Source organism: Panthera tigris, chromosome X (assembly GCF_018350195.1).
Source record: "Panthera tigris isolate Pti1 chromosome X, P.tigris_Pti1_mat1.1, whole genome shotgun sequence".
In the NCBI taxonomy this organism is placed as follows: Eukaryota; Metazoa; Chordata; class Mammalia; order Carnivora; family Felidae; genus Panthera; species Panthera tigris.
The window spans coordinates 91268412-91282530 of record NC_056677.1 but is presented as its reverse complement, the minus strand read 5'-3'; the positions used below and the strand labels follow the sequence as shown (position 1 = coordinate 91282530).

The window sequence follows — 14119 nt, the reverse complement described above, 5'->3', positions numbered from 1 at the left end:
CCCCCTCTCTTTTTCCTTTTTCTGCTTTCTCCTTCTTTGCTCCATTTTCAGTCCACAGCTTTGTCACTACCTTTTGACAGTGCACACAAAGCTCACTCAGGGATCAACCCAAAGGGTCTGAGGTAGAGAGAGGGCCTTCTCTGGATATAGAGGCCTCGGAGAGGAAGCAGTTAGGTAAGGGAGGAAAGCGACACACACACACACGGGTTCCCAGGAACTCATCTAAAGAGTTAGTTTTGAATTATTTTGGTAGTATCTCATATTTTTAAAGGAATTGATGGGAAGGGGATAAATAATTCCTCATTCAAAAAAGCATCGCTAACCAAGGAAATGAAAGAGCAAGGCTATTCCTCTAAACACGTGATTACCAAAGCTAACTTAATTATTCTGAATCAAGAACAAAGGAAAAGGAAAGATCAGAAATATCTTAATGCATCCTGGGATATGGTGATTCATAATAAGAAATAAGAAATATTGGGGATTGTATATGAATAAGAAATATTCATAATAAGAAATCAGAAATACATATTTCTGGCACAGAGCTCCCAAAAGCCTTGGAATTTCCTAAGGGCTGAGAGCGAGAACAAGGGTGTCTTTTCTTATGTTAAGGAAGTGACTTTTGACCTCTACCTAAGGATGGAAGCTGGTTGCCAGGGGAATCAACCTTGCAACTAGAGGGTTCAAACATTGGGTCCAACCCCTCAACCACCGGGGAAAGGAGAAGAGCTGAAGATTGAGTTCAGTCACCAGTGGCCAATGAGTTTAATCAATCATGGCTGGGTAATGAAGCCTCCCCCCAAAACCCAAAAGGACAGGTTTTGGAGAGCTGCCAGGTTGGTGACCACATGGAGATTCGGGGACAATGGTGCACCTGGAGAGGACATGGAAGCTCTGCACCCTGTCCCCCTACTTTGTTCTATATGCAGCTCTTCTATCCGCCTGCTCCTGGGTTGTATCCTTTTATAATAAGCCAATAATCTAGTAATTGAAATGTTTGAGTTCTGTAGCCACTCTAGCAAATTAATTGAACCCAAAAAAGAAGGTTGTGGGAGTACCTAGTCTATAACCGGTCAGTCAGAAGCACAGGTAACAACCCGAACTTGCGACTGACATTTAACGTGGGGGATAAAGGGGCAGTCTTGTGGGACTGAGACCTTAATTCGTAGAATTTGAGATTATCTCCCAGTAGTGTCAGAATTGGGTTGGATTATAGGACACCCAGCTGTTGATTGGAGAATTTGTGATGTGCGGGGAAATTCTCCCCACACCCATACATTGGGTTCAGAAGCTCTTAGTTGGCATAAGAGAAATGGGATTTGCTAAAAGAGCCCTGAATCATGGAAACACGTTATTAGGGAAAAGAAAAGATAAAAGTCACGGGTCATGAAATTGGTTTGTGATGTCAGCTAGGGAGAGAGCATGTAGAGGAAAAGACAAAGAGACATCTAAAAATGTGACTGTGGGATCACAGGGGATTTCTGCATACTTAGTTTTGCTTAACTATTTTCTAAATTTCTCCATATTGTGGGATTTTTAACAATGAATCATGATGAAAGCTTTTGTTTTAAGAGAAAAGTGTCAAAAGCCCATTGCTTGCTTCCATTTGCAGAAGACCCTATACAGAAGACCCTATAAATCTAGGGGTGCTGGGTGGCTCAGTCTGTTAGGCGTCTGACTCTTGATTTCAGCTCAGGTCATGATCTCATGGTTCATGGGATTGAGCCCCGTGTCAAGCTCTGCACTGACAGTGTGGAGCTTGCTTGGGATTCTCTCTCTCCCTCTCTCTCTCTGCCCCTTCCCCATTCACTCTGTCTCTCAAAATAAATAAATAAACTTAAAAAAAGAAAAGAAAAGATAAAAGGGCAGGAGATGATGAGCCTCTGATCCCTGGATAGCTACCTAGTCACCCACAGTGTGAAACTTCAGCTGTGCTGCGGTCAGTTACTCAAGGTAAAAGTCAGCAATGGAATTTAGAAATGATAGTGTTCGAGATGAAGTTTTTTTTTCTACCCTCCAAAGGTTCTTCTGGCTGGTCTAAAATTAAATTGACATGAGACAGATTAATAGGAGAAAATCAAATTTAATTTCGTATGTACAGAAACCCCACATACATGAGAAGTTCAAAGACAGAAAGGAAAAAGGAAGTATATATGGCATCCCAAGCTAAGGAATGGGATAGAGGCCTGGGGTTTCAAAGGGTGATTGACAGGACAGTAAGAAGAGTAGATGTTTGGCAGTTGTTTGCCCTCCCATACAGAAGGATCACTCAGATAAAATTTATCTCTGGTAAAATTCCAATTTAAATTCTTCTAGGTAGTTAAAAGAGGGGCAAAAGTTTCTCTTGAGCCTTCCGGGTCTTGATTGCCTTCCGCTCAAAATAGCTCAGATGCCAAAATGGCATACTTTGGGGAGACTTGTTCTAAACCGCTTCAGTAATAAACCCAACTCTTAAGAAGGAGTTAGCTCATTGGATATATAAGGGAATGCAAAATAAGAAGAACTATGCTAAACATACAATCCCTCGGTTATTATCCATAATAGCTACAATGAAAGTAAAAGAAAAGTGCTGGGTTGGGCCTTGATGCTAAACCAAGCTCAGATTTAGGTCAATCCGAGTTTGGGTCACTAGCCTCAAAGCCAGCCCTGAAGGTAAAAATTGTACAGGGACAACAGAAGGCCCCTATAAGACCTCTGGTCACCAAAAAGGTAGTCAGTGTGGGGGAGGGCAAAATCAAGAAACTATTGAAACCAGAGACTATAAAGAATTTTTTTCATTTCGTAGATCAGTATCATCAATTTCCTGAAGAACCTTTGCTAAAATAGATTATGAGAGTAACTAATTTAGGGGCTGTGTCTTTGGTTTTCAAATCTGTGGAGTGAGTGGAAGGGCATGTTTGGGTTGATATAGGACCCACAGTTCACGACTGAACAATCACAGATGGCTATATGTGATCCAGATACACAGGAGGTTATTCCTAAAGGGAACGACCAGCCTGGTTAACTGGATAAAAGTCACTGTAGGGTCTGTTTACCCCGAGAAGGGGGACTTCTCAACTCCCCCTATGAATGTCAAGTGGAATACCCCAGATGAAGCCACTAACATGCCTCATACACAAGCTACGTGGAACTGAGCTTAAGATGACTGTGATATTTGCCTACTGAATATATATGCCCATTACCTGGGTCATGGTAAATGCTGTGGTTAAGGGGTCTCTTTCACATGGGCCCCACATATAACCTTACTGCTGCAAAACCAAAACACAGTCTGGGAAGCCTTTGCCAATTTACGGTCTCAGCTTTCCCTCATGGGTCTTAATAAAAACATTAGGTTAATTAACAAGAGAATAGGAAGAGGCCACAAAGGTGGAAGCTTTTAAACAGTTTTTAAGGAATGAGGTGAATAAAGCAAATATTGGTAGGAACAAAAGAAAGAGGAAACAGAGGAGTCCCAGGGCTCATCCCACAGGATGGAAACCTTTAGATGGTTATTAAGAAATGAGATGAATAAGACAGACATTGATAGGGTTAAAGATTTTAATACAGCACTATCAAAGGCCAGGAGGGCCAAAGGAACTCTGTGATGGTCCCCCCAAATTAAAGGGCCCCAAATAAGTCTACTCTATTTATCCCAGTTTGGAGAATTTTAAAAAGCCGGAGGGCAAAAATTACAATGAGAAACCTGACCACCAATCATTTGGGGAAGTGTTTGGGCAGATTAGTCAAGCTAAAGATTGACAAAAGGCCCAGGGTCCCTTGGCTCAAGAGTGGGTAAAATGGTCAGAGGGTGGAAAAGAGACGTTTCCAGGCCCCATTAATACAGAAATCCTCCTAATGCTGGTACCAAAACCCATTGGTGAAGCCTTGACTCAGGCTGCAATGGATTGAGACAATATAAATATGTAAGGGTAGGGCAGCTGGCTGGCTCAGTCAGTGGAGCTCATAACTCTCGATCACAGAGTCATGAGTTCAAGCCCTACGTGAGGCATAGAGCTTACTTAAAAAGAAGTAAAAAAAAAATGTAAGGGTTGATAGGATCATAAAAGATGGAATGTTTGAGCAGGCTTTATGTAAAAACATTGTGTCTCCTTTACCTAGATGTTTTTATGGGAATGGACCTTATGTCTGGCTGGGGAAAACTTCCACTACCTAGTATTATGAAACCAAAGCCTGTCAATGAAATCCTAATAGAGACTAGAGGTAGGAACACAAGAGTGGATGGAATTAAGGTAAAAGTTTGTAGAATGGGTATGTTTGAACAGGCTCTATGCAAAGTGGTTGCATCCCTTTTATCTGATTGTATTGTGGGAATGGACATTATATCTGGGGAGTGTTTCTCCTACCTAGTATTGTAAGACAGAAGGCAAGTAAACCCACCCTTCAAGCAATATTAATTGGGAATGCTTCATAAGAACCAACAAGATTGCCTGAGTCCACACAGTGTGGAATAAAAGCTGAAATGCTGGCAGGGACAAGTTCTCTGTGCCGTAACCCAAGAAAAGCATAGACTGGGCTTATGGTAAAAGCCTGTGTGCACCTCCCAGTGACAACTGCACCCCTTTCACAGGAGCAGGCTAGAAAGGTAACAGGCTGAGGGCAAGATTCGAATCAATTCGCCTTCTGAGATTAATTTAAGGTTTCAGGTGGGCCAAAGGGCCCACTGATCAGAAATGTCTCCCTTTCCCACTTGGGATGCAAGAGACAGCTCAGGATCCTGTCCATGTCCACTGCCTCCAGACGCATGGAATTCCTATACCTTTTATTTATAAACTCAACATCTATTTCTTTAGGACCTTCAAGCCTCCAGAATGGCTTTTATTTTTCTGACAGATCATTGTTAGGAGAAACAGACGAGAAGAAAATAGGCACGTGACAGGAAATTTGTTAGGTTCCAGGAGAGGTCTTGGGCTTACCCAAGACTCAGTGTCCTCTAACTTGTCCACCTCAAACCCCAGTTCTGGAAAGTGCCACTCATTACCACTGGTGTTCACAGTGATGACTCCAAGGTCATGAGAGGGTTTTAGTCATTAAAGTATGATACATTTTTCTCTTTAACCCTATAAACTAAGGCAGTTCAGTGAACTCAGACATTCTAGAAATGTGCTCAATAACAAAGGCCAGGGGAAAAAAAAAAAAGAGTTTCTTTGCGCCCAAGTTTGCACCAATAGAGAGGGGAAAAAACAATGCTATGTAGATTACCCCTATTATTTGTTTCTAGCAGCATTTCCTAAAATCGGTTACAAAACACCATAGTTCACAGGGATGTTAACAGACCAGACATAATAGAAAAGGATATATGATCCAATGAGCTTGGAAATGCTAGGACAAACTTTCAAAGGTTTCTTCACTGCAGGTCTTCACAGAGACATTTCATTTTGGATACACGATGTAGGGAAAGATTTCCCCAAATGCATTGGCCAGGACGATGTACCAATGAACAGAGTTTGAAAAATGTTGGCTCACTCCAATGCCCCTTTTGCAGCACCCACCAATCCCCCTCCATTAGGCTACACCTCCTGCCTCTCTCCTCAGAAGGGGAAAAATCTCGGATAGGGAAATCAGACTCATGTGAAAGGGAAAAGAGGCCAAAATGGGTTGACAAGAAGATGGTGCTGTTTTGGTTAAGCCAACCAGGAGTGTATAATGACAACTGGTCACCTTGCTAGTGCCTCTTGACTAGGACCTGCTTCCTCTCCTGCATTACTCTAGAGGCAGAACTCGCATCAACCTGTTTTCAATATAAAGAGCAATTCTGTAGTAGCTTGAGCACCAGGAGACTGCATGTGTTCACATCAAAGGGTTTAACAGGATTGAACATCTGAATGCAAGGTGCCTTCCAGGAGGCCAGGTCCCCTGCCAATTACCCTTTCAATGTGAACTCTGCTGAAGAAGTTTATGAAATGCCTTCTTGCAAGTTTGTAGTCATTATTAACACCCCGGTTGCCAACTGACATTTTGTTCCCATCGCTTGCCCAGCAGGGACAATTGACAAGAATGGGCACCTGGTATACACAAAAATTATACCTTGGGGCATTAGGTATGAAGAAGCATTGTCATACTAGGGCCAAATCAGCAGTAATGTTACCTCAACTTTTCCTCTAGGTATCAATTTGTTTCCTCCATAAGGGTCTGACTCAGCGTTGTTTTCTTTTAAATACCTCAACTCGGGCATTTATAATACCTGCTAAAATACATACTACTTGGTCAGCGTAGGGAAAAACTCAACTTTTAGAGAAAGAGAAAGCGAACTCATTTATATACCTGGCATAAATTATGCCATAAGCTTACTGTCATCCTTTTCCTTCTGATTCTCCAGAGATGCCTTTACTATTCTTTGGCTTAAAAAGAAAAAGAACAGATATTTTCCCCAGGGAACACGGTTCAAGAGGACCTCATTGTTCTTGCTGATAAATACATGACAAGACTATTGGCAGTTAAAGCCTAGTATTCCATCCTGGGAACCCCTGGCCTTCATTTACTGTTGAGAGTAGTGATTGGGAAGGCATCATCATTCTGAGGGCATGGGACTTGTGAGAGAAAAAGGGTAGAAGTGGCAGGAGCTAACTTGCAGGTCCTATGTCTCCTTCTGAGGTTCCAGCCCTCAATTCCAGATGCCTTCTGCACACACATGGCTGTGTTACGGGCCTCACAAAACACAAAATGTCCCAAACTGAATTCCATTATCTCCATATCCTCACCCCACACCTATTTCCCCTTCAATCCCCCATCTTATTAAATGACACCAGTCCGAATCCTAGGAATCATCTATGACTTAACATCTTCCTCACACGACACATCTAGGCTCTCACTCAGCCCTATCTGTTGTACTTCCTAAGTATCTCTTGAATTCATCCTTTATATATATACAAATATATACACAGAGATACACACACAGCACTGGTCTCCTTGCCTCCAGTCTTCTTTTTCCTCCAAACAATTTCACACCTGTCTCACAGAAGTTTTTTTTCTAAATACCAGTCTCATCTTGTCACCACCCAGCTTCGTGCCTGCCCCGTAGTGGAATCTTCTCAAGTGTAAAACCCACCTCTTTACCACATCTCGCAGGGCCTTGGTACTCTGGACCCCAACTCTCCAGCCTCTCACTCGTCTTCCCCAGAGTCAACATCCTGTTCTCCCCAACTATAGGAGGACGTCTTGGCCCTATGGGTCTTTGCACGTCCCACACCATTCCACCTGCCTGGAATGCCCATCCCTACCTGGCCAGCCTGGAAAACTCTTACCCATCTTTCAAGCCTCTGCTGAAAAATTACCTGCTCTTTTATGTCTCTTCTTACCCATCCCAACCCCACTCTCAGTTACAGGCTCCTTCTGTGTTTGTTCCCCATGGCATTCTAAGCACATTTCCATGACAATATAACCTGTTGTGTGTGAGTCATTTGTTGTCTCTTTCACCCACCAGACCCTCCACTTTAGTAAGCCTTGCACCTACCACAGAGGCCTAAGATATAACGACGTTCAACATGCCTACCCTATCCTCGATTCTAGAAGATTGACTTTGTCACTTCCCCCCTCATATGGCTGAAGTATCTGGCCATACTGAAGTATCTGAGAATCAAGTATTACAATACATGCAAAGCACTTAGCACAGTGTCACTCTGCTGATCCATTTTTAGCTTGCTGTCAGAAAGAAAATCCTTGGCATTTCTCCTACATCCCTCATCCTGAATTTGGGCACTTGGCCTAAGAGCAAAGCTCTATATTGATCCCTATTAAATTTCATCTTGTTAGTTCCAGCCCATTGCTCCACGCTGTTGAAACCTTTCTGAATCTTGATCCAGTCATCCCATCTATTAGCTATCCTTCCCAGTCTTCTGTCATCTGAGGATCTTAGAAACTTGCCATCTCTTCTTATCCAAAGCATGGATTAAAATGTCAGACAGGCTTGATATTCACTGGGTGGAATATGGGCAGCTATTAAAACGATACATGCAAAGACTCTGGATATACACCAAAAGTGCCGTACCCCAAATGTGTAGTTTTTAAAAACACAAAAATTTTACACACTATGACTACATCCATGTACAACCACGTATGGAAATGAATGACAATCTATAAAGACAAGAACGAAGTGTAAAGGTTAACAATAGTCATAAAAATATGTAATATATACTGAGCGCTAGGTCGACGCACTAGTACAAAATGAGCTTTACATGGATTAACTCATTTAATTCTCACAACCATGCTATGAGGTAGGCACTATCATTATTGCCCGTTCTACAGACAGAGAAATGAGGGTGCAAAGCAGTTAGACAGGCTGCCTGCAGTCATATAGATGGTAAGTGGCAGAGTCAGGATTTCAATCCAGGCATGCAAGCTGTAGTCTGTGCTTGTATCCAGGGGCACAGTAGAAGACTGGTTTTGTAAAGTTACATAAAATTTGTTGCGTCAAGTTGGCAATAATCATGAATACAAGCAAAGCGATAAGACAGAGCCACGACCCGGAAGGTCACTTGGGACCTCCTTGTAGACCCACTCCATTTATTTGTGGCTATTACTACTTAATCAGTGATGATTTCTCTACCTACCATTCAGCCCTTATTATCCCATCTTATTTGCATGGATATGAACTCAGCCCCCATCAAAGGCTCTTCTTTATGTTCTGGCCAGATTTTAAAGGTTGTTATTGACTGTGTCCTCTTTTCCCCCCTATTTTAAGTTCATAGCCTTCCTGCTACTCTTATCACAGGATGATACCAATTATCTGTACTTTCCTTAGTTGTGTGCTTCTCCTGTCATCTCTATCAGATTTATTCAACAAACGTGTTTTCAGCAACTGCTACGCGCCAGCCAATGAGGATACTAAGAAGGCACCTCTATCCTTAAGAAGCTCATAGTCTAATGGAGAACATGAGCAAATAATTCGAATAGCTGCCATTTTTAATGCTTCTGCCAAACACCGTGCAGGGTGCATTACATGCAGCATCTTATGTAATAGAGAATGGTGGTTACGCATGTGGGCTCCAGAGTCAGAAGAGCCTGGTCAAAATCCTACCTTTGCCACTTCCTACCAGTGTGACCACTCTGTGCCTTAGTTTCCCATCTGAAAAAGATAAAAGAATAGTACCTACTTCTCAGGGTTATTTTGAGAATCAAACAACACAAGACCCGCAAAGCACTTAGCACATTGCCTGGCACGTAATGAGAGCACAGTAAATGTTAGCAATTAGTATTTATCCTGACAATAAACTATTCTAGAGGTGAGGAAACTCGAAGTTCAAAGAGGTGATTTAAGGGGTGCCTGGGTGGCTCAGTTGTTTGAGTGCCCGACTTCGGCTCAAGTCATGATTTCAAGGGTTCCTGAGTCTCCCTCTCTCTCTGCCCTCCCCCCTGGCCCCCGCACTCTGTCTCTCTCTGTCTCAGAAATAAATAAACATTAAAAATTAAAAAAAAAGAGGTTATTTAACTTTGACAAAGTCAAATAGTTAATAAGGGGAGGAGTCTAAAGTTTGCTCTTAACCACTCCCCTCTACTGGGTCTATAATGTGATATATGTCTTTGTAGAATCAGGCTAAGGTGCTATGGAAGAACAAAAGAGGGGCATCTAACCCAACCTTGTGGGGAAGGAGTCAGGGCAGGACAAACAAGACTTGGGTAGAGAAGAAGACAGGATGAAAGTGGAGGCTAGAAGTTGGGAGCATGGCAGGAACGTGCCATCCAGAGTTAGAAGCGTGTTAAACCCATGATGGACTAAGAAGTTGCGAGTCTAGGAAACTGCAGAAGAAACTCCAGTCCTTCACTGGTATGAATTAAGTCCAGAGGGGTAAACCCTCTCCGTCGTCCTTGTACCTTTTGAAAGATGAACTCCCCGTCTCAAAAATGAGACTTTGAGAAAGTGCCCGGAAGACTGCAGTTCCCATCTCTATTCTACTGTGCCCCTCTTAGCTTTGTGATCTATTTGTGGATGGTCTCAACATGCTCAAGTTCCCCCTTAACCAGCTGGGATGGATTTGTCTTCCATACATTTAATATCAACTCTCCTTGAATCTTTGTATCCTCAATTTGTGCCCCTCCTTGAACTAACAAATTCCATATGTCTGTTTACTCTTTGCTTTATTTAGAATTTTTATTTAAATGGATTATCTTCTTTAAAATCATATCCTTTAAAATCAAAAAGACGTTCCTTTGGTATTAGGATTCTAGGGTTTAGTCAACAAGTCTTCCCATCCCTGTGATGATTTTATTATGGGCCTGGGCACCAAATAATGCCCACCCCCCCCCAGGTAGTGGCTCTTGCCCTGTGGATTCAATTGTGTCTAGAAGCCACAGGGCTTTCTACAAATGTATCACTAGAATGCTCTTATCTACCCCATACGTCAGTCATCCATTTTACCTGGGCATGCCCTTCAACAAGCCACCTTCTCCTAGTGGCCAGGCCATAATGTGACATTTTGTGCCCCGTGTGGAAGGCATTCTCAATATAAAGTACCAAAACTGAGGAATGACCTTTTTGCCTTTTTTTCCCTCTCTTGTACAATTGTACATATAGACTCTCCCTGACTAGAATATCACCATAGTTGCGGGAAGATCTTAAATGCTTGAACTTCCACTTTTAGGGAACCTTTATATCAGTCATTGGAACAGCTAGTAGTAAGCTCTACACTCAAACGTTAACCATTGCAATTTTAATTGTTAATGGCGGTACAGGAGTATAATGCCATCCATTCTGGGGAAACAACCAATGACCTAAGACCCTGCCAACATATCAATGATATACTTGCCTCAGCCTCTGTTATTGGCTACTTGCTTGGGCCATTGCTGGCCTCCCACCTGCCCTAATTTCAAATGGACCCTGCCATGTCCAGGTGGTGCCCTCTTGGTACAACCAGACTCCTGAGCCCATATCTTTCCTTTCTTTGACCCTCTGCCTGGCTCTATAATGAACTGCATTGCCTGGCCCTGACTTTTAGACTCTCCTGGAAATTCAGATCCTGCGAGAAGTCTGACTTGCCATATTCTGGTTCTTGTGCCCTGGCCCCTGAACTCCAAGCTCTCGGCTTACTTTTGATTCTCAAATGCTTCACCAACTGGCCCTTTGTTTCTTCAAACAAAAAGCAAATTTCTTCCTTCTAGGCTAGCTCACAAGCAGCGTGCTACTGGAAGAATCATGGAAGTGACCTGTGATGATAAGAGAAGAGCCATTTAACAGGTTGAAAAGAACCATGTGCATGTTTCCCAGGCATGGGCTCCATGAAGGAGGCTGCGTGAGAGTCAGGCCAGTGCAGACAGAGCACAGCCTTCATCAGAATGACTAACCCCATTGTGCAGCCTACTGACCGTGCAATTGTCAATGGGCCTAGAGACTCCTAGACTCTAATCCCTCGATAAGAGTAATAGTAATAGTTAATAAGTGTTCATTCATTTATCCACCAAGTATTAGTGAGTGCTTGTCCTATGCCAGGTACATTGTAGCTGTACGTCTCTGCCCTCACAGAGCTGACATTCTAGTGGGGATGGACAGAAAGTAAACATTTTAACAAAAAAAATATTTCATATAATTTTAGGGAGTTTGAAATGCTACAGAGAAAATAAAACGAGACAGTATGATAGAAAAAAAAAAACTCATGGAGCTACTTTTGGTAGAGTGACCAATGAAAGCTCCTCTGAAGAAGTGGCATTTGATCTGAGACTCCAATGATGATGAGACAGTCCTGCAAAGATCTGGGGGAAGATCAGTCCCAGATAGAAGGAATCCTTAAAACATTTCCCACATTCCCCCCCACCGATGAACCCAAGAACAAATCCCTAAGTCTTTCAAAATACACTGCACTCTAAAAACAACATATTTTGAGCGATTGAAACAGGACACCTAATCTTAAAGTAGCATTTCTTATGTTCTGCACCTCAACCATGTGCTTCAGAAATGGCTGATTTGTGCCACCCAGAGCTGGCTGCCTTTCATTGCTACATTCACAGATTTCTGAATATGAGGCCAGAGAAACCCTAGACACCAAAAACATATCATTGCAGAGTTAGATATTTGGAGGTGGATACTACAAGAGGAAACGATAATTTGTGAAGCCATCTAAAATAATGCTGCAGTGGTTTGGGGAGGTGAGATGGAATTGGATTTGAATTCTGGCTCAGCACTTGAGTGACCTCTGAATCTCGGTTTCTTCAGCAGGAACAATAAAGATTTCACAAGGATTATAATGATCAGTTATGGAAAAGTGCTTAACATGTTTATATATAGTAAATTCTCAGTAATTGTCAGGTAACATATCATTTAAAACAATCTACACAGGGGCACCTGGGTGGCTCCATCGGTTAAGCATCCGACTTCAGCTCAGGTCATGATTTCTCACGGTTGGTGGGTTCGAGCCCCGTGTTGGGCTCTGTGCTCACAGCTCAGAGCTTGGAGCCTGCTTCGGATTCTGTGTCTACCCTCGTTCTCTGCCCTCCCTGGCTCGCACTCTGTCTCTCTCTCCAAAAAATAAACAAACATTAAAAAAATTAAAACAATCTACATGAAGCCTTAATTCAGGGGTCTTTGAGCTCCTCCACTGAGCTTAGCACCATGTGGGGCCCTGTCGGAACCACAAAAGAAGTATTGGAAATGGTAACTGATTCACATCCACTCAGCTAGCAAATGACAGAGCTGAGATTTTTAACCTAGAACAATTTAACGCAAGCACTATATTCTCAACTACTCATCTACTGTCTTTGTGTAATTAGAAAGGTGATAAGTCATGTGGTCCCAAGATGAAAGAGAAAGTTTGGCAAAGGAAGTAGCCCTTGCAATAAGTCTTAGGAAAGTATAGGCTCTGTGTAGACTGAGAAAAGAGAAATGGTATTCTAGGTGCAAGAGGAAAGCGTAAGACATAGAAGTGGTAACAGACAAATAAACCCACCTGATTGGTTTGTGTGGGGAAAGAGACCAAAAGGAGTGAGATCATCAGTCTGCCTGATGGGACAGAAGTCTGGCAAGTCCCTTATTAAGCAGATCCCGTTTTCTGTCTCTTTTTCTTGCTCTTCCTAGAGAATTAACTAACCTGCTCTTTGACCTCTTTTAGGCTGTTTGAAACCCTTCAGTCGCTCTTCTGGTCTGTATTTGGCCTTCTAAATCTCTATGTTACCAACGTGAAAGCCAGACATGAGTTCACAGAGTTTGTGGGAGCTACCATGTTTGGGACATACAACGTCATCTCCCTGGTGGTGCTGCTGAACATGCTGATTGCCATGATGAACAACTCTTACCAGCTTATTGCCGTGAGTAGTTTGCTTTACAAGGGTGATTGCTTGATTTCAAGGAGTGATCACGTTGGCATGGAGCCCACTGGAAGCTCAATGAAGCAGTCTGTCTGTATCAAGTATTTTACATTAGCCTTCTCAGTTGTTAAAGTATTTCTTTCTAAAGCAACTCAGTTTGGACTCTTAGTCCATTGACTGTCAGTAATTTAGAAGAGGATATTCTAGTTAATAAGACTTTCTGGTAGCCTGTTAAAAAAATGTGTTTAAAATTTTGAATCGATTTTCTTGCCTTACAAAGGAGAGCTCGGGAGCTATGAGCACACTTTGGCTATCATTTGTCGCCCCACGAATTTTTAGGGTTGATTGAGCTAATTGGTTCTCTAGGCAGGAGGGTCCTATCTCCCTCTTCACTGCAAGCATGTCCTTCACAAAACTGAACATTTCATTGCCAAAGACAACATTCTCAGAGAGTGACTAATTTTCGATCAAGGATATATGAGTAATTGCTCTCCATCGTGAGACATGGCCTAAGTACAGTCAATCACTGAATCCTTTTTGACCATCATGTTACCATTTGGATCAGCAATATTACTCTAATCTAGAAATGGTGAAGGTATAGGATATGGGATCAGTCCAGGCCCTGACCTGATTTTTGATGTCATAGAAAATATCTAAACTTAGCTTATTTTCTTATAATCTGCCTATCATATTTAGAAATATGGTATTATCAGAGGAGTTCTGGCTATCTGAGGTGTAGTTGGGTATCAGTGGATTTGGATATTTAGGTCATATTAAGATGCTAGATCAAGCCCATGGGTCTATCTGTTGCTGAAAGTTTTTGCTGTAGCACAGAAGACAAATGGAAAGGCCCAACTCTTATCTTCCTTCATACATGCTATTTCTCAGATTTGGT

The 14119-nt window shown here is 42.4% G+C and overlaps 2 protein-coding genes across 2 annotated transcripts in view; one reads left to right on the top strand and one right to left on the bottom strand.

Moving 5' to 3' along the window:
• TRPC5 (transient receptor potential cation channel subfamily C member 5) overlaps positions 1-14119 on the top strand; it is a 132690-nt gene that overhangs the window by 87892 nt on the left and 30679 nt on the right. The window contains exon 6 of the mRNA XM_007078434.3: positions 13029-13224. Coding sequence (XP_007078496.2) covers positions 13029-13224 — 196 coding nt within the window. The remainder of the gene's footprint in view (positions 1-13028; positions 13225-14119) is intronic.
• TRPC5OS (TRPC5 opposite strand) overlaps positions 1-14119 on the bottom strand; it is a 73342-nt gene that overhangs the window by 50466 nt on the left and 8757 nt on the right. The gene's annotated exons all lie outside the window — the stretch shown is intronic.